Here is a 21372-nt window from a genome sequence, read left to right as displayed (position 1 = left end):
TCCCTGTTCTTTATACATTATACAGTAAATAGAAGCAGAGTAACATCCCAGCTTGGCAGTCACAGTATGGTATGGTAACCAGTGGGACATTGAAGCCTTTGGGGTTTTGTAAGATCCCCTTTCTCTAAACGGCCAGAAGGTAGTTGCCTCCTCCACATCCCATGCAACGCTAGCCATATGTAGTCCCCCACACAACCCCAATCCTGTGGACAAGATGCCAGCATTTCAACTCCAGTAGGTTTTGTTCTGGTTCAGCCAAAAGGTTCAACAGAACACCAACATGAAGCATCAAAAGGACAAAGTCAGCATGCTAAGCATGCCTCCTAATTATTGCATGTGCCAACATTTTCAACTATATAAGTCTAGTTCTCCTCTTCTTTGCCTCCTCTTCTTCTCCCTTCTCCTTTTCCTTCTCATATTTCTCTTTTTTTCTTCTCTAAGAGTTGAAAATCAACTCTTCAACAAAATAATACACAACAACACAAAACAGGAAACCTTACCTGTGGAACATCAAGTCCAAGGTTATTGACAGGGCCGGCATAGTATATCTGTTCTGAAAAATATATAGATCATAGATAATATTATTCATTTAAAACAACCCTCCAAATAAGGTTATCATATCACCTGTGGCCATAGAGATGTAGATCAAGTCTGGGTAATAAAATAAGAGTAGCCACTGATATAAAAGCTTTAATCTCCTGACTTCAGTTGTTAATGAACAGTACTCTGCCCATGTACATGTTGCTTGCTTCCCAGTGATGAGGTAGACATACAGAAACCTCTGAACAGAACACCATCCAGAGAGTGAGAAATGCAAAAAGGAAGCGAGCTGGTCATGGAAAGACTCCGGTTGACTGAGTGGTCAAGAGTCTAGACTGGAGTTGGAAACAGGGTGACATTTTTGAGATCTGTAGCCAGGTTCTCGACACTTCATTAGTCCCAGGAGAAACATTCAATAGCTGTGATGCAGGCAAGGGTTGGGTTGTAGTCTCTTTTGGTTTTGTTTTGTTTTGTTCTCTTCTCTAAATACAGTGTCTGTTACTACTTACTGCTGAAGGAGTCATGTGGTATCATTTTCACTATGTCCAGGCACACTGAGGATGGTGGATTATCAGCTGTCCTCTTTTCAAGAAAAGAACAGCAAAGAATTCAGGCTCCTAGGATAGTGGTGGTTGTCTTCCTGGACATCATACTTGGTGGTGGTTTGAATGTGCTTGGCCCAGAGAGTGGCTCTATTTGGAGGTGTGGCCTTAGAGTAGGTATGGTTTTGTTTGAGGAAGTGTGTCACTCTGGTCATGGGCTTTAAGACACTCGTCTTAGTTGCCTGGAAGCCAGTCTTCTCCTGTCTACCTTCGGAACAAGATGCAGAACTCTCAGCTCTGCCTGCGGCATGCCTGCCTGGATGCTGCCATGCTCCCACCTTGATGATAATGGACAGAACCTCTGAACCTGTAAGCCAGCTCCAATTAAATGTCCTTTATAAGAATTGCCTTGGTCATGGTTTCTCTTCAGAGCAATGGAAACCCTACCTAAGACACAATCCATCACTGAATTAAGAGTATTTTCATTCTTTCTTCTGTTCACTTCAGAGACCTCCCATCTCAGTCACATTAGAAGCTATATTAAATGGTGATGGCGGTGCCCACATTTCATCCCATCACTTGGGAAGCAGAGGCAGGAATATCTCTGGGTTCAAGGTCTACAGAGTAAGTTCCAAGATAGCCAGGGCTACACAGAAAAATCCAGTAATGAAAAAAGTTAAGACAACAACAACAACAACAACAACAACAACAACAACAAAACAATTAAAAAACAGACCAACTGCTTCTTTTTAGTTAGCATAAAAAACAATAGGCTACACCATAACTTTTTGTTTGTCAGTTTATTTTGAGACACAGTCTCATATAATCCAGGCTGGCCTTGGGTTTACTAAGAAGCTGAGGATGATCTTGAATTTCTCATCCTCCTGCTTCAGCCCTCCAAGTACTGAGATTGAAGGCATACCATTGCCAAATGATATATTCATTTTCACATATGCATATTGTGGTAGGAGAGTTGGATGGAGAGGGGGCTCTATAGGCATCAGGATTAGTATGGAAAACAATGATGACGACAACAGCAACAACAACAACAACAACAACAACAACAAGCCACTAGCAGAAAGATTCGAGACAATTTCTTACCAAGGATACATGTAAGAGACAGCATGTGTGAGAACATACTTCCAAAAGCCAGGAAAGGTAGATGCTATGTGAATGACTGAAAAGTCAGAATCTAGTGGCCTGGGGGTCAGTCCAAGGTGTCTGTTTGCCTCTGTTACTGTCTTTGACTCTGACTCTTCCCTGTTTCTCATATTAAAACAAAATATATGTGTTAGTCTGGATATGCATGTGTGTGTGTGTGTTTGTGTATGCATGTGTCTGTGTGTGTGTGTGTTTGTGTATGTATGTGTGTATCTTTTCCAGGGTGGCCATTGGGGCTAGAAGAAGGTGTTAGATCTTTGGGACTCAAGTTATAGGCATTTGTAAGCTGCTCGGTGTGGGCAGTGGGATCCAAACTCTGTTCCTCTGATGGAAATGCTCTTAATCACTGAGCCACCCATTTCTCCAGCCCTGCCTTTCTTGTTGATCAGCTACTTCCCTTTCTAAAACTATCTAGTGTCCCTGGTCCAGTTCTTTGTTCCTGGATACATAGATCTAAAAATCTCAGCAGGTGCCTCTGGATTCCGATCTGTGCCTATAACATACATATGGTACTTTGCTTATTTTACCTTCTAATTCCCTCCTTTCTCCACCACCCTCTTGCTGGTCCCCTTCCACCCCCAAACTATCACCCTTATATTTTCTCTCTGTGTGGTTGGGTTCCTGTGCATATGCATACTGTATGTCTACTTTATTGCTCTTGTGTGACCCAGGGCAAATGGCTTGAGCTAAGATATATCTGTAGTTGCTACACCACTTTGGCTCCTGGTGTGTCACATGTACATACCTGCCTAGGAGCTCTTTGGATTCTCTCTCTCTCTCTCTCTCTCTCTCTCTCTCTCTCTCTCACACACACACACACACACACACACACACACACACATACACGCCCTAGTAAATATTTTGATATACTGTGACTAGCTCAAAGGTTGGGCACTCTTAAACCTTCTCCTACTAGCAAACACTCCCCTCCAGTACTCCTGAGACTTCTAAAGCTTCCTCTGCTACAGGCCCAGTTGGGAAAGTGGCCAGTGGTCACTTACCCAAATTCTTACATGGCTGGTTGGTTTTTTCTCCTCCAACTCTTATGTCCTATCCTTCTCCCCTGAGTCATGGTGATTCTCTTTCTTCCTTTCTCCTAGTTCCTAGCCCAAGTAAATCTAAAGGTCCCTCCTCAGTCTACCTGTTCAGCCATTGGCTGTTGGCTCTTTATTGATCGATCAAAAACCAACTGGGGACAAGGACCTTTCGTATTTGGAAACGCAAACTCCCCATTTTGGGAGCCAGATTAATTCAAAGCATTGTAATCAATCCCCAACACTAAGATGCAGAGATAGATGGGTGTCAGGCCCAGCTCTCTTTGTCACTAGCAAGGGGACAGTAGGCAATCTTGGCACTCAGTGTATGGACTCACAAAATAGAAATAGAAATCTTCCTGTGGGGCTCAAGGAGGACTACAGATCTTGTCTGTAGCCTCATCCAGCAGTGTGGTCCTTGAGAGGGGTAATGGCAGTTGTCACTAGTTGATTGTTAGCCAGCTCAGAGGAGACTCAGTTGATAGATTCTGACAGATGCAATGACACCCAGTTTTGGAAAGTCTTGTGTAGAAGCATGTTTTTCTTTTTCACATTTTCAGTTTCAAACATGGACAGGTCTAGCTGTTTGAAGAACATTGTTCAGATGATACCTGTTTTTCCACGATGCTCATTTAGTGCCCCAGGGCTTTGTCAGTTTGTGCTCTTCTTCACTCCCAACAGATCCTTCTTTGGGAAAGGTTTTCATTAAATTGGTTTTCTATGCTTCACACTTTCAACTGGAGCTTTTTTGGGGCCCATGAAGCTCCTGAGAATAGCTGCGAGTAACTTGGGGAAGTGACTTTTTGTTGTTAGCTCGACAAAACAACACCTAAAATTAAACTCTAGTTCCTTCCCTTCTCAGGCCCTCTTCATTTCTGAGATTCCTTAATTAACATTCTCACCCTCTATACTATAAAAAGATTCCCAAGATACTCTCACCTATTTCTTCCTTTCCCTCATTGAAATACTTCTAAAAATTGGCCTTTCCCCTTCTCTTTATTAAAGAGAGTAAATTGATTTCAGTTCAATTGAACTTAAGTTGACTGCCTTTTTGTTGGGCCAGGGACTGACATCATATTTACTATGTAAGTGCTGGACCACTAAGCTCCATTCCTACTCCAGAAACTGACTTTTATGGCAGGAAAATGAAGGCCCCACAGGGTCTGGAAGACACAGGCTTGGAGTGAAGGTCTGTGCTCTGTTCCCTCCTTTGACCACTCCTTGTCTCCATGACCTACACTGATCCCAGCCCCTCTGCTTATAGTGTATCCAGTCCTGGTACTGCCTCTGTAGCTCTCTCTAACAATGTCAGAATGGGTGGGAGTAAGCCCTTGTTGAGTGACTCTCATGACCTCAGTGAGAACCCAGTCCACTGAAACTCTCTATTTCAAGGTCTTTAGTTCTGGCTGCACTGGTACAGTCCTTGCTAGGTTCAGTTAATCATTCTGTACTGCTGGTGTGTAAGTGAGCCAGCCATGTTTACAGCAGATTCCACTGAGCTTAGCCAATTGCTCCAATTGTCTTTTTGTTCTCTGAAACCAAGCAGAGGCTGGAGCAAGCGAAAGTGTTCCTGAAGTGGAGATGTTCTGGAAGTGGCGGTGCTCCCAGAGTGGTGGTGCTTCCAGAGTGGTGAACATGATTGGCAGCATTTGTACCCTTGCTAGCCCTTATTAGAATTCTTCCACTCTCTGAATACTTAAGCATTGTTATAGTGTTTTAACACTGTTAGTGTAGACTAACAATTATGATGCCAAACCTATTAGTTTGTATAGAGCAAGGGCTTTATTTAAAAAGATTATTATTTTTATGTGGTATGTTGGGGATCGAACAAAGGGCTTTCCCATGTGAAGCAAGTGCTTGATCACTGAGCTACAACTCTCAGCCCTTATTTATGTGTTCACTCAGACATTTTCTCAGGGGTTCAAACCAGCGCATTTACTTTATGGTTGATCACTGAAATCCTCAAGATGAATTGGACTTGCAATAGCTACAGACTTGGGTATAGCTATCGTTGTTGCGTGGAATTCAAGTCTGAATCTGTAATAGGCATCTCATTCCATCCTGGTAGTGTTTCTCCTCTGCCTTGACTCTCCAGTCATACTTTCTCTTGCCTTGACAAAGCAGCTGTTTGAAATACCTGGACTTCTAAAGCTGCAACAGTGAGCCTTAGAAATCTATAAAATTACCTGTGGTTGTGTATGTGACCACTGTAAAGACACCTGTGCTGGGGAGTGTTTTGTCAACACCCTATGAGCTAGAGTCATCTGGGAAGAGGAAATCACACTTGATACTAGACCTCCATCAGATTGGCTTGTAGGAAAGCCTTTGAGGGACATTTCCCTATTAATGATTGATGTGGGAGGGTCTAGGCCACTGTTGCAGTTCCAGCCCTAGATAGGTGGTCCTGGGGTGTAAGGGAGGTAGCTGATGTGAGCCTGAAGAACAAGCCACTAAACAGTCTTCCTCCATGGCTTCTGCTCCAGTTCCTGCCTCCAGGTTCCTGACTTGGGTTCCTGCTCTGAGTTCCCTCCATGATGCATTCTAATCTGTAAGATGAAAAAAAAAAAACCCTTTTCTCTTCAAGTTGTTTTTGGTCATGATGTTTATAATAGCAATGGAAAGTAAACTAGGACAAGACGTAAGCCGTTCTTTCTTTTGAGAAGCCCACATTCGTGTTGTGGATGTGATCTCTGTCCTTCCTTGTGCCTCCTTTTCAACACCTGACCTTAAATGTACAGTGTGCACTATCTCTGCTTTTTAAATGTACTCATTTTTACTTACTATGGCTTTTTCCTGTGATATAGTCAAGGACCTAGCTTTATCTGAGTGGAGGTTCTTAAGGATGTGAATATGGGTGTAGGCGACATATGAGTCAGGCTGTGGGATATCAGTGCTGATCTGTCACCCCCATCAACTACTGATGTTTTTTAAGACATTTCTTTCCTGCTGGGCTAGTAGGGCAAAATGGCTCTCCCAAGCTATACTGACCAAGGGTCTATCTAAGACATTTAAAGTTACTCAGTGTAACCACACACTCCTAGTGTCATTCCCTATAATAAAGAACAACTAAGATCCATCCTGTCAGCAAATTTCCAGTAAATAACATAGGACTGTGAGGTGTAGTTTCCACACTGTGTGTGTCAGATCTCAAGGACTGGTCCATCTCATGCCTGGAAGTCTGTATCTGTGAAGGGTAATGCTGTCAGCTTGGCAGGGTGGAGAACTTTCTAGGAGAGTGGTCCCCAGGAACATTTGTGAGGAAGTTTCTACACTGAGTCAACTGAGGTGGCCATTGAGCTATTCCATGGTCTGGAACCTCAGACTGAAAAACGAAGGGGAAAGCGGGCAGAGCTCTAGCGTGCATCGTGGACTGCTTCATGGCTGTGGATGTAATGTGGCCACACTCCTCCTTCCATGCCATGATAAACTATCTCCTGGACAGAGAACCAAAAGAAATCCTTCCTCCCTTAGGTTCCTTGTGGTTTTGATTAATTTCTGATCAAAACAGTGAGAAAAATTAACTTCAACTTTAGTATAGTACCCTAGGACCAAGGTCACCCTTCATTTCTTGGGTCCTGGCTGGTAATGAATCTCTCCTCTCTGAGTTGATGAGTTTGAATTTTTTTTAACTTTTAGTTTACGTATGTAGAGGAAACCAGGCCACATCAATCCTCTCTCTGGCTTATTCCACCTAGCACACTGTCCTCCAGTTTTAACCACGGTGTTAAAAATGATGAGATTTCCTTCTAGAATACAATCTGTTGTGTAGTTCTATCATGATGGCTTTGTTCCCCTGTTGATGCTGTTTCTACTTCTTGTCTACTTGGTTACTCTTTTTGAAGAAAGGGAACCCTTACACACTCTTGGTGGGAGCACAGTACAACTATGGAGAAAAAAAAAATGGAGATGCTTTCAGAACCATAATCCCCCAGAACTCTCTGCATGCAGAGAAGGCCTGTGAATCTGGGAGACACAGCCTTAGCTCAGCAAGAGCACAGTGGGATGAAGCCCAAAAAAACCTCAAGTGAGAGGCTAGGAAAATCATGAGAGAGGTGAAGATTAGTGGAGCATACTGTCTGTCTCTGGAGGGAGAGGCAGGGAGTGCATTACTTCACTCTCTCTCATGAGTTTCCTCTCTCTACCTCTGGGTATTTCCTGAGCCAAATCTAGACAAAGGCTGAGCATGGCTTCTCTAGCACGGCTCATCACTCCAGCATGCCAGGTTCTCCTCTCCTCTGCTTTCCCCTCTCCTTCCCTCCCCTCTCCTCTCTTCCTCTCTCCCTTCTTCCTCTCTCCTCTCCTTTCCTCTCTTCCCTTTCCCTCTCCTCTCCTCTCCTTTCCTCCCCTCTCCTCCCTTGCTCCTCCTGCCCTCTCTTCTCCTCCCCCCTCTCCCTTTCCTTGCCCTCATTTCCTCTTTGTTCTCTGTCCCCTCTCTTTTTCTACACCTTTTCTTCCCTTTACTTCCCCTCCCCTTCTTTCCCTTCCTCCCTCCCTTCTCCCTCTTTGTGCGTGTGTGCATGTGTGTGTGTGTGTGTGTGTGTGTGTGTGTGTGTGTGTATGTGTGTGTGTGTGTGTGCATGCTAGTGATTAGACCCAGGGCCTTTCTTGTTTCTGGGCCATTTTACCATTTTCTTTTAGAATTCCTGAGTCATTTTTGTTTCACTTTTGAGAATTTTCATTTTTATTCTGCATACATGGGTGTTTCACCTATATACAGGTCTATGCAGTACATATGCCTAGGGCCTTGAGGCCAGATGGGGGCACTGGATCTCCTGTACCTGGAGTTACAGGTGGTTGTAAGTCACTGTGTAGAAGCTGGGGATTGAATCCCAGTGCTCTGGAAGAGCAGCTTCCTTCTTAAGCCATTGCTCCAGTCATTTTTGTTTTGCTTTGAAGGGCACCCCAGGACTTCTGCTGCACATCTGCTTCACATCTCAGATGGGCCTATAGGTTCCTGCCATGTGCTGGCAGGGAGTGTCTGCTGAGGGATGGGAGACATAGAAATCTAGAGGCTGCAATGGTCCTCTGTTGTCATCCCATGTCAAGGGATTGCCACCTGGGCCTAAGATTCTGCTTTAGAGATGGAGAGAAACCAGGAAATCATTGATGTCAAACTCCAGAGGCTGCCCTTGACCTAGGAGTCTCCTCACCTTGAGAATGACAATTCTGAAAGACCCACTGCAGTTCCACCAAGCCCCCCAAAGTGGTGATCAATACAGTGATGGCTAGATTTTCCTCTTCCTTGGGTCCATTTCCCAAGCCCACTCCACTCCTGCTTAGTGCTAGGCTTCTGAGCCCCCTATTTTCTCAGGGAGTATCCCAAAGGTAGAATACTCCCTGGTAGATGGTGCCTGCTATGGTTTGAAAAGTTTGTCTGCACCCAAAGCCATGTGATATCACGGTGTCAAGAGGGAGTAGGATCTTCAAGAGGCATCTGGGTCATACCCTCATAGAGGGATTGCTGCACTGGCTCTGTAGGAGCTGCACTGGTAAACAGTAGAGCAAGTTTCCAGTTAAAGCATAGTGGTACCCTTTGTCTGTTCTTCTTCTTCCTCCTTCATGTTGTGAAGTGTCATGATGCCCTTAGCAGATGTGGACGTCCTTGGTTGGACATCCCAGACTCCAGAACAATGGATCTAAACAAACTTCTTTTCTTTATAAAGTACCCAGGCCCAAGATTCTGCTATAGAACTAGAAAATTTGCTAAATCAGTGCCCTATATGCCTTATGTTAGGGTTTCAATTGCTATGATGAAACACTATGACTCAAAGCAACTTGGGGAGCAGAGGGCTTGTTTTATCTCATACTTCTAGGTAACAATCCATCACTGAGGGAGTCAGGACCAGAACTCAACCAGACCAGGAACCTGGAAACAGAAACTAACGAGAGGCCGTAGAACGGTGCTACTTACTGGACTCTTTCCTATAGCTCGTTCAATCTGCTTTCTTATATGACCCAGGACCACCTGCCTATGGGTAGCACCACACACAGTGGACTGGGTCTGCCCACATCAATCATTAGCAAGAAAATACCCCACAGGCTTGCCTACAGGCAGATCTTACGGAGACATTTTCTCAACTAAGGTTCCCTCTTCTCAGATCCATCTAGTATGTGTACAATAAGCAAACAAACAAACAAAACACTACCCAGCCCACACACCAAAGCTACATTTGAGCTAGTGCTGGTTCAGGAGCCTCAGCTGTTGATTCATTTGGACCTGCTCCTGATGATAGACCACCTTGTCTACAGATTATGTTGGAATGATCTGGAGTTGGTTCCCTGACTTTTAAGCCAAAAAACAGGAAGGAGAATTTTTATGCCTTGAATTATGCCCATGAATTCTTGGATCCTCACATTTTGGGAGGAGATGGAGGCTGAGAAAGAGAGAGGAATTTTTTTTTTAATTTTTATTTTCTTTTTGAGGGAGGTTTTCACATGTCTCAGGATGTTCTTTAACTCACTTTGTGGCTTAGGATGGCTTGGGACTTGTGATCCTTTTGGGTCCACCTTCCATGTGCTGGGGTTTCAGGTCTGTGCTACCACACCTGATTTATGTTGTGCTAAGGACCTATCCTAGGGCCTTGTGTATGTTAGATGTGCGTTCTATCAGCTGAGTTACACCTCGGCTAATAGCCACCGGCTGTGCGTAGGTTCAGGTGCCCCGGGAATACTCATGGTCTTCTTTGTGAAACCACAGCCCTACTTTAGAGCCCATGGCTGTACAGCAACTGTGGTTACGTCTCCTATGGATGAATTATTTTCATTTCGGCTCCGTGAGTTCTATTTTGAAATCTTCCCCTCCACATGCAGTCAGACTTCTGACCCCCTTGTGGGATTGCGCTGCCTAGGGAAATCTAATGTTTTTGACAACTCAGAACCATTCCCTGTGAAACTGCAATGGATCATTACAAAATTATCAAATAAGAGTTCTCCTGGGTTGAATTAATTACAACCTCCTGCTCACGCCTCTCCAGTGGTTTAGAGATGTGGTCATTGCCAACTTCTCATTTTAAACAGCAAGCTAGTTTTGAAGTAGGAATGGTTTCAACACATGAGTAGGTCGTTAACTTCTGGCCACATTGATTCTCTTCTGGGTAAGGGCTATGCCAAATAGGGGTGGTTATGAAGTTGAGAAACAGTGACAGTCATGTCCCAGTGAGGCGAAGCTTTGATGTGAAGCAACGATCTGACCTCCTAACAGAAAAACTCATATCTTGCTCTGGGCATGTGGGCAAGCATATGATCTAGGGAGTTCATGGTGGTTTGGTTTTCACAAGGTCATTTTAATAAAAAACACAAGGAGGTTGACACTCTTTTGGATTATATGTAGCCACTTAGGCTTTTGACATGGGCCAGCAGAAATCAGAAAAAAGTGTTGTTTTTCTCAGTAACAGTTGTATAGGCAGCAATGGTCACTCACAGATGGCCAGATCCTGGTCCCCAGAGACTGTGAATATGCCATCTCACGTGGCAAAAAGGACTTTGCAGATGTAATCCAGTTAGGATTTTGAGATGGAGACACGGCCCTGGGTCACCTGGATAGACTAAGTGTAACTAGAAGATAGAGGGAAGAAGGATCTGAGGAGAAAGAGAAGAGGACATGTGTAGATGGAAGCGGAGCATGGAGAGGTGTGGCTGTGAGCCAAGGAATGCAACAGCCCTAGAGACTAACTGGGTAAGAGAGCGGCTTCCCTTAGCTTCCAAGGGCACGCAGCTCTCCAGATACTTAGGATTTACATTTGTGGCATTCAGACTCCAAGAGAACAAACCAGTGCTATGAATTGCATATTCTGTGCCAACTTGTTACAGCAGCAGTAGGAAGCCAATACAGAGGTCTTCGATTAAGGAAGGAAGACCCAAGTAGTCAGCATGACATGGGGCCACGAGTGATAGCTTCCCCAAAAGGGTACTTTAGCACCGTGACACAAACGTATTCTAGGATTTGAGCCCAAGAGAAAAATATTAGGGTTTGAACTGGGCCAGGGAGTGAGATTTCTAATGCAAGCTATACCAATGAATTCAGGATAGACAATTATAAGCAATTCAGAGCAGTATGAAGCAGTAGGTCAGATTTACCTGATAGAACATTTTGCAAAGATCCCATCAAATATGACTGCCATTAACCCACTGAGGCCTTAAAAACTTACACTGTGTCCAGTGCCGCAGATGAGCTGGCTTCATTCAAAATAACATTTTTGAATGACCATGTATGCCTTGTGGTTATTTTGCTGAACAATGAAATTCTGGGTCAACACTAACAGAAATACATGAGCCACATGGGCCATTTATGCTTTTCAGGTGACCATATTTTATAAAGGAAAAGGAAAAAGTAAGGTTAGTGAAATATGTTGTTTAACCCAGTTATCTAAAATATTACCATTTTTTAGCATGTAACCAATATAGAAATGAAGTATTTAGATTTACAATATCTCTCACTTTGGACTTGTCATGGCTCAGGGGCCTCAGACACTAGAAGCTGATGGCTTCTGCACGAGTCAATCATGGATGAAGAAGAGGATCCTGGGAGGAAGTAGTAAGACTTATTTGGAACTTCCTTCCTCTTGCCAGGTCTCTTTCCCTTTGCTGCTTAAGCTCCATGTGAACAATACATAATGTCTGGGAAACACAGAAAAGAAAATTCAACTTGTTCATTATTTTTCTTTCCTCCTACAAATCTATTCTTGGATTTTTGTAGACTCCAAATACCACACACTTAAATTTCAGCTTTTCAGCTGGTGGAGTGATCAGACTTCTAGGAAAGAGAGAACATGGGAGAGCAAAGGAAGGGGTTTGATCTGCAGAGACCTGAACAGGGCTGGCAAGAACATTGTGGCTGAGAATGCAACATAAGCCTTTAGGAGGTCTATGTGTGTTGGCCTAGGAAACTCTGCAGCCCTGCACAGAAGAGTCCTGGGAAATGTTTAGTTAGTTAAAATGCAAATACCAGCAACCTTAGGGTCAGATTGGGGTAGAGTGGAGGAGCTGAACATTGTCCTTTTAAATTAGCTTTCTAAATGATTATTACATGAAAGTGTGTGAGTCACTGAGTTAGATTTATGGAATTTCATAACTGGCTAAGGACTAGGGAAGAAGCTGAGCATTGTCTTAGAAAATTAAAATTGCTTCTGGTCCTAGGCCATCATTAGCCTTACTAGATTGGGCTCAAACTGAACAAATTGACTAATCTTAAAAGATAGTTTTAACCCCAAACTGGATCATTTGCAACTGTACTTGAACTCGAGGATGGAGACAAACACCAGAACTGCACCATTTCTTAACAATCAGGGTCTCTTCTTTCATTTTTAACAAGGAAGAGTCCCCCCTTGGTTTGGTCATTGCTCATATCTTCTCTTTCATGGCCATTATTCTTAGGTCTGTGTCCTGCAGTCCAAGAGTGCAGTTCTACTCATTCAGTAAAGAGCCTATTGCTTTTGTTGATTCTCCATGAATTTGCAGCTGCAGTGGCTGCTGAGGAAACCCAGAGCTACTTAAAAAAGGCTACAAACAAGGAATAAAACATGAAGATGAGAAAGGTTGAAAGCAAAGTGACAGAAATGCAAATGGGGCTCTCCCCAGGGTGCAGGAAGGCCAGGGAGACATCACTGACCTCTGGGGAATATGGAGGCTTGGACCAAAGGCATTTATTTTCTTGCAACCTGTGAGGAAAAAGAGCTTCAGCTTCTAAGCCCCAAGGCCTCTAGTGGCTCTCCAGGTGCCTCATTAAGATGCAGACTTCCACCCTGAGACTGGTGATTCCCGAGAGAGTCTTTGAGGCTTGGCTTGAGACTCTGTTATTAGCTGCTTCAAGTATCTGCAGAGGATGATATTTTGAATGCCTACTGTAGAGGCAAGGCTTCCCACACATTAGCCCACATTTCTCCTTAATCATCCAATGGGTTCAGTCCCATTTCAGGAAACTGAAACTCAGAAAATAAGTGGCTTGCCCAAGGTCACACAGTCAAGTCTGTAGGTCTGGCTCTAAAACCCATGACTGTTCACCAGGATAGTAGTTCTCAGGGTCTGGTACCTAGGCGAGTACCATCATTTTCACAGGTGAGATCTGTAGTCATCGGTGCTCCTGAGATTAGCCTTCCATCCACAGTGCTGTAAGTAACCCCCAAAACATATTGGTTCATCAAGTTAGATTTTTAGGAGTATCCTCTCTTTAGTCTGTATACTGGTTTCAATATGCCTGGCCCATGGGAAGTGGCGCTATTGGGAGGTATAGCCTTGTTGGAATAGATGTGGCCACGTAGGAGGAAGTATGTTACTGTCTAGGTGGGCTTTGAGGACTCCTAGTACTCAAGTTCTGCCCAGAGTGGAAGAGAGCATCCTCCTGGCTGCCTGCAGAGGACAATCTTCTTCAGCTGCCTTTGGATCAAGATGCAAAATCCTTGGCTTCTCCAGCACCATATCTGCCTGCAGACTGCCATGCTTCTTGCCATGATGATAATGGACTGAACTTATGAAACTGTAAGCCAGCCCCAATTAAATGTTTGCCTTTATGAGAGTTGTCTTGGTCATGGTATCTCTTCACGCCAATGAAATCCTAACTATGACAGTCTGTTATGGCTTTCCTATCTGAGGTGCGCACCCATCGCTCTAGGAGCAGTGCCACTCAACAGGCATGTATGTTTTCAGAATTCTTTTTATGACTTGAAACTTGAGGATGGTCTATCCACCTACAGCTAAACACAGTCTCCAAGCAAAGCTGATGCCTGTTCCATTGTGAGAGTTGCTGGGGTGAGCTTAGTCCTGTTCTATCCTCCAATAACCATGCAGAGTGATGAGGCAGGGAGTAGGACATTGTCCTGGAATAATATTGCTTTGGGTGACATGCTGCCTGCAGTTACAAAATGACAGTTGGAATGAGGATGGTAGGAGAGATTGTCCAATTTTCCAGGTAAGTTCATCCATGGGAAGAAGAATGAAGACATCTTGTCATTTAGGCTATTGAGAGGGTTGATGAAGGTCAGGACAAGAAGCTGGGATCAGGAGAGATGGAGAATATAATGTGGGGACCATCGGAGCATAAAGTCTGCAGCAATAGGGCTTGCAGAAGCAGGTGGTCTCCAATGGCCCCAGAAGCCAGATAAGTGAACAGGTGGAAGAGAGGTGACATATTTCATAATTGAGGCTTCAAATGGAGCTGCTTAATCTCCTTCTGTTACAGCAGAGATCAGTGACCAAATTCCCCGGGCTTGCATTTGTTAAACAAGTGAATAATGAGGCTTGTGGACATGTTGTGTCTCCAGCATGTTTTATGGAGCTGTCAGGTTGTCAGCCTAGATCAACGCTCTTCAGTGTACTGCCTGGAAGGTAGTTGTTGGCCTTGTCTTCTCTGATAGCAGTGCAGGTAGAAGGCATTGTACAGAAAACGCTTAATGGGAATTTCTCTAAATCTAGGCAATAAAGAGAATGCATTTTCATTCTTCACTCCTCTTTCATAGATCACAGAAAGTGGCACACAGAAAGAGAAGTAATGAAGGCACTAGAGAAGCAAATGAATTCTGACCTGAGGATTTAGGTAGAAGTGTTAAGATGAATTTTGGATCTGTATAGATGGCAAGGCTGAGATATCTTAGAGGGTAATGGTGCCCTGAGGATCACTAGATGTAAATGCTCAGTGAGAACCAGGACAGCAGGAAATACCCATCCTAGCAGGATGGGGCGGAATGGAGGACAAGTAGTCATAAATGAGTACTGAGTGCACTTACACTTTTGACTTATTTGCATATGCAAGATCGGCAAGCACCATAGTCCGAGCCCTTAGGTGTTGTCGGGGCTAACATCTGCTCTAAGGGCAGTATCAGGCATATACATAGCTTCCAGTGGATCTACTGAATACTAACATTCTTGTAATTATGATGTGTTTATCATATTGGGCAAACAATTAAAATAGCAAAGTTCATTTATGTAGAAGATAAACCAGAGAGCAATTGTTTTCTAGACTGAAGAATTATTCCAGGACTTGGGTTGTGGCTCTGTTGGTAGAGTCCTTGTGTTGCATGCCCTTGCTTTGATTTGTAGCACTGCACAAACTGGGCATGGTAAAGCATGCCTGTAGCCCTGGCACTCAGGGGATAGAAGCAGGAGGATGAGAAGTTCAAAGCCATCTTCTGCTATGTAGTGAGTTTGAGGTCACTGTAGAAAACTCAAGACCCTTCCCCAAATACAAAAAAAATAATAACAATCAGTTGAACCCTCAGAAGACATCGAAAAGCCCAAGAATTCTTCACTCTGCAAGAAGTGTCATTATGATCTTTCTTTGAATCCAAAGAATTTAAAGTTAATGAGTTTAATATCCAAACTCAATTTTGTCCTGTATTTTACATGATGTACAAAGTGTCATATCTTCCCATCTGTTGTATTTTGGATATATTTAAGTCCTATATTTTTGAAGAAAAGTGTCTTGGCCAGGGACAGAGGCACCATGAATCAGCAATTCTTGTGGGGTGAGCACCATCTCCTGCACCTCTCCAGGATTCTAACTTGAAAGTAACATTATGAAGTCCTTTCGGGGTCTGTTGTGTTGTCCTGTGCCTGTTAGAGATGTCTCAGAGGAGTTATTTATACATATACAGATGTACCCAGTGCCTTTACATATGACTCTCATACTTGCCTCCCACAATTTAAAAATAGTTGGTTTAGTTGGCTTGGGGAATAGCTTGGTGCTTTAGCTTTTCATTCATTGTAACAGATATTGGAGCTAGTCCTCTAAGAAAGAGAAAATATTTTGGCTCAGAGTATGAGAGGCTCCCATCCATGATCAGATAACTTTATTACTTTGTGCTTGTGAGAACACAAACATGTTCAGAGCAAATCCATTTCACCCATGACTAGGAAACCAGAGAAGGAGACTTAGGGTTCCACACCTCCAGTGACCTAAGGTCCTTCCATGAGACCCTACATACTAATGGTTCTGTCACAACTGAGCAGCACCATCACAAGAACAGATCCTTTAAAGTGGGGGCCCTTCAAGGACATTTACAGTGAACTGTAACAGCTGGATACAGCAGGATATCTACAAACCAATTCATTAAATAGCAAGTTATTTCTAAAGTCAGTTATCTACTTGGTGCTATGAGATCAGTACCAATCTTGACCACTCTGGCTAGAATTCACAGAAATTTAGCCAGAGCTAAGTTTGACAGTGATATGCAAGTTATTAGGACTGGAAAAATCTCATACTTATTGTTTATCCCATGGCCTTAGTCTGGGCCTTTACTCAAATTTCTATGTTCATTTCCATTTTATGGTTCTACATAAAGTACATGAGTTACCAAACTCCTTTGAGTAATTTCTCCCAATTTTTTATTTGGGTGGAGTGTGATGTGGAGGAGGCCTCTTCCTACTTTCCTGCTAATTTAGTTTCATGGTCAGTAAGTACCATAATTAATTTTTGGCTCTATTTAACTTACATAACTCTCACCATCCTGAGATGGGCTATTCTGGGAAACTTTTTGAATGACATTAAGCCATACTGAAAAGAGACAAAGAGAAGCAACACACACACACACACACACACACACACACACACACACACACACACACACTCACTGAACTCTCAGTAACTCAGATCTTTAAAGGGAATGGGATGACTTTGTTACAAGCTAGGCTGTTGGGTCTATACTGTGGTGTGAGTTAAAAGTAGAAAAACCAGACTTGGGGGTATTTCCTATGATAGATGTCTAAGGAGTTATTTGTTGGGGCTCTCTGGAACACCATCTTATCTGTTAATAAAAAGCTAGGAAAAAACCCAAATCATCTTCTTCTCTTGTGTTCTCAAAATACTATACTTTTGACTGCTAGATATGTGAGATTTACTCCCACCCTACCCCACCCACTTATGTATCAGTTGGGCATCAAACAATTCACTTCAGTTCTGACACTAATCAGGTTAGTGTTGACCCCAAAGGTCAAGGGCTCAATCCCACAAGACTGCTTTTCTCCTTCATCTCAGAAGCCAGCCCCAAGCAGTAGCCTCTCAGAATAGTCACACTTTCTCTGCAAACAAGGGACTCACCCCAGCCTTTTCTTTTGCTCAGTAATTTGCTAAGACAGTTTGCAGAACCCAGGAAAATGCTTGGCAAGGTTTCTGAGTTCTCTCCTTGCAGAGGATAGAAGTGAACACACAAGGCAGGTTATGTGGAAAGCTAGGCAGAGCTTCCATGTTTATTCTAAACACACTACCCTTCAGGGACCTGCACTCACACTTTAGGGTGGTCACTCTAGGGACCTGCACCCGCATCTTAGGGGTCACTCTGGAGCTGCCCCCAGCATGGACATGATTTGGTATTAACTCAATCCCCCATGTCTTATCAGAAGAGAGAGGTGCACGGTGAGATGGATGATTTCTGGGTTGTAATTTGTCTTTGCCTTTCTTCTTCTTCTTCTTTTTTTTTTTTTAAAGATTTATTTATTTATTTATTTATTTATTTATTTATTTATTTATTTATGTGTATGAGTACACTGTAGCTGTACAGATGGCCATGAGCCATCATGTGTGTGGCTGCTGGGAATTGAACTCCGCTTGTTCCTGTGCCATTCACTGTAGCTGTCTTCAGACGCACCAGAAGAGGGCGTCAGATCTCATTACGGGTGGTTGTGAGCCACCATGTGGTTGCTGGGATCCGAACTCAGGACCTTTGGAAGAGCAGTCAGTGCCCTTACCCACTGAGCCATCTCGCCAGTCCCTCTCTTTGCCTTTTTGATGACCAGCTAGAGAGCCAACCAAGACTGACATCAGTAGAACAAAGATGCTCATCATCCAAGAAAGTTCTAGGGATTTGGTAGCTCTGTCAATGGCTAGCATGATAACAAGAGCTCTTCCGAGTCCCTCTGAGGCTCAGGGAGTTTACAAAGGATTTTTAGAAGCCACTGGGAACCAAGGACAGAGAACACATATTGCAATCCACAACACCACAGAAGCCAATAAAAGGCTTCTGTGCTTTATAAGGTCCACAGAAACTTTGGTTGATATGCATGACATCCTGGTACAGGTTCCTAGAACAGTCAAGTGCTAAGATAATGCTGACTGATATCCGTAATGACTTCCTGAGACGAACAGAGTGCTCTTCAGCTATGGTGGAGACTGGGCTAACCTAGCTTGCTTCTAACTTCCAGGAATTTTTATTTAGTTGGTCTGGGCTATAGTCCAGTGTTGGGATCCTCAACATTTTAAGAGGAGATAATACAATAAATAAAATATAAACTTTATGCTAGTTAATACATAACATAATATTATCCAGTATATAATGTCATTATATGCAATGTTACTGTACAATATAAAAACACATTTTGTGAATATATTATATAGCACAATACATGTTATATATATATTATGTTGCTTTCACTATAGTTCTATGTACTGAAAATGTTACACTATATTAATATATGATTATCCTATATGATATATATACTATAACATATGTGATATAAGAATATACAGCCCTACCCAGTATAATTATAACTCTTTTCAAGTTATCTCAGGTATTGTGATACAGTAATAGAAAATGACTAACATACCCACCAAATCCCAAACATTATAAATTTCAACGCTGCTATAGTTTGAAGGTGTCCTTCAAGTTTTATGTGCTGAAAATTAAATCTCTGAAGAAGTTTATGAATGGCACTTGGATATGGGAGTCTCTGGGAGATAATTTGGAGGTCACAAAAGTAGAGCCTTCATAATACAGTTAGTGGTTTTAGAAGAAAGGAAGGAGAAACCTAGGCTAGCAGCTCACTCCATTGTCCTGTTTGATGCTCTCTTCCATGCCCTGATGCAGCAAGAAGGCTCTGACCAGATGCTGAACAGATGTATGGGAATTGGGTTTTCAGCCTCTAGAGCCAAATAAAACCTCCAGGCTCTGGCATCGCTAAACTGTAGAGCACTTGTATAGCGTAAGCAAGGCTCTTGGCTCCATTCCCAGCAGTGCAAAGACAAACAAACAGATACACTTCAGTTTTTCAAAAATCACTAGGCTTCAGATGTTGCATTATAGCAGTGGAAAATGAAGGTGAACATATTGATGATGGTGACATAATATGTTTTTATTTCCTATTGTCATTAAAATTGGGCCTGTGACTTACAGCTCACTGCAGCTCAGCCTGATATGCCAGAGACTCCATCACTATATGTGGCTTGTGATCCCTGCAAAGGACAGCAGGGGTCTAACTACTTAGAGCCCAGATTGTTATCTGCTTAGGCAACCATGGTGAATGGCTATGGATCAGGTCAAGGCTAAACCACCCGGTGGCAGGGTATTCTAACTGTATGACTGTCCTTGAGTGTGGTAGGGACTACTCCAACTTGTCTCTTTAAGGTCAGTAATTAGGTATGGTTATTGAGAGTTGTTAAACCCAATTCAGTCTTAAATATTGATATTGAGCATACGCAGCAAAGCACTGAAAGCAAATACAACTATTGACCCATGGTAGAGAGTAAGTGGTTTAGAAGATGGTTTTTCATCTGTATCCCTAAACTCAGAGCTTGGAGGAAGAGGCCCAAGGGTCTCGGGAGAAGAGGGAAGAGCTAGCATTAGATAAATAACCTGATGGTCTATTTGACTCTGATTCAGAACTTCCTACAGATGTTCCAGGAAACAGCTGGTTTGACGATAGACCACAGCATCTGGATACACATAAGACTTACACTTATGCTGTACTGTGGTTTGTTCAACGTGCCACAAAAAGATGGATGTACTTTAGTTTAAAAATACCTATTGCCAAAAAGTGTGAAATACAGATTCAAGGAGAGCACATGGCATTGGAGAAACGGTGCCAAGAGACTTGCTTGTCACAGGGCTGTCAAATCTTCAATTTGTTAAACAATTTCTGCCAAGTGCCAGAAACTGAGGTAGGATAAGATGAGGTGTGCCTGTATTCAATTCCACACACCACTGAATCTCAACTATGTTATGTTTTTCTTTGAATTCTCTTAGAGTTCTGTGGGGGAGGGTATTTTGCCCCCTCTCCCCCCAAACATAAATGATGGGCAATCCTTGGGCTCAAGGACTGCCTGCCACTTAGCTTTACATTCCAAAGGGCCTCTTGTCCTAGAGCTAGCTAAGGTAGGGCAGAGGAGAAGAAAACTACAGTTTAACCATTAAGTTATTTCTCAACCTGAGCCATTTGGTAGTGGCTTTTTTTCTGGTTTGGGTAGCCAGATGCTCTAGTTTGCAGAAGCGAATGTGGTACCCAGACAGCTCTGAGCACTGGACGTGCAGAAGACGGCAGACTGTCTCACCCACAGGACAGCAAGTTTTTCCTCTCTCTGCTAAAATGAACTGCAAGCCCTCCCTCCCTTGGCACCCCCCCCCCCGTACTCTGTTCAATGCCTGATGTGGAAACAGCAGCTTGTGCTTGGGGTTGATGACTCCGATTCTCCCTGGTGTCATTTGCTGCTTCCAAACCCAGTGTTAATCACGGCAACTGCCCTCCCTGCAGTAGGTTAAAAATCGCAGTGACCCAAGAGGCCTCTGAATTTTAAGATTTCACTTTTCTGGCTTATTTAATTTGCATAATTATTAGTTCAGCGTTTGTGTATCCCTTATTTAGTTGTTTTAGACTGAACAAAATTTTCTGGCAATTCCCCAAATGCCAGCCCCTCTGCCTGCCTCTGCAGTCATTGTCCCCATAGCAATAAGGAAAGTAACTGACTGCGGGCTGTCTGCCCAGCATTCAGATAAGTCCAAGGCAAGCTTTCTGAGCTGCTAAACAGATTTAGACTCCTAAAACTGTATGAGGGAACAGTACTTCTCCTGTTTTATTAATTCTATTAAAACCTCACACAGGATAAACAGTAAGGTTTCCTTGAGCTTGGAGGAGTAAGACAATTTCGTTCGTTTGAGGATTTGATGAGCCTCTAGCATGTAGCAATGCAGCAGCATCCTTACACACTCTCATCTGAAGTGAGCTGGTTGTTCTTGTATCCAGTCTATCCTCTGCCCACACCAAACTCAGCGAACGAAGTGTTCATTATCTCTTTACTCTGTGATAGCTCTATCTGCCAGGTCCACAGAGACAGGAAGCCAGAAATATTTCTGCCTACAAGAAGTCCAGTCCTCCCCCCGCATCTCTCTCTCTCTCTCTCT

General features: G+C 43.3%; 1 protein-coding gene across 4 annotated transcripts in view; it reads right to left on the bottom strand.

Annotated features, from left to right (window-relative positions):
• The window catches only part of Ly86 (lymphocyte antigen 86), a 71251-nt gene that overhangs the window by 3044 nt on the left and 46835 nt on the right, over positions 1-21372 (bottom strand). For all 4 annotated transcript variants that reach the window (XM_031358382.1, XM_031358385.1, XM_031358383.1 and 1 more), the window contains exon 4: positions 501-553. In XM_031358382.1, the coding sequence (XP_031214242.1) occupies positions 501-553 (53 nt within the window). The remainder of the gene's footprint in view (positions 1-500; positions 554-21372) is intronic.

Source organism: Mastomys coucha, unplaced genomic scaffold, assembly GCF_008632895.1.
Source record: "Mastomys coucha isolate ucsf_1 unplaced genomic scaffold, UCSF_Mcou_1 pScaffold7, whole genome shotgun sequence".
Lineage (NCBI taxonomy): Eukaryota > Metazoa > Chordata > Mammalia > Rodentia > Muridae > Mastomys > Mastomys coucha.
Note: the sequence above shows the minus strand (reverse complement) of the source record. Positions and strands in the feature narration are given on the sequence as shown.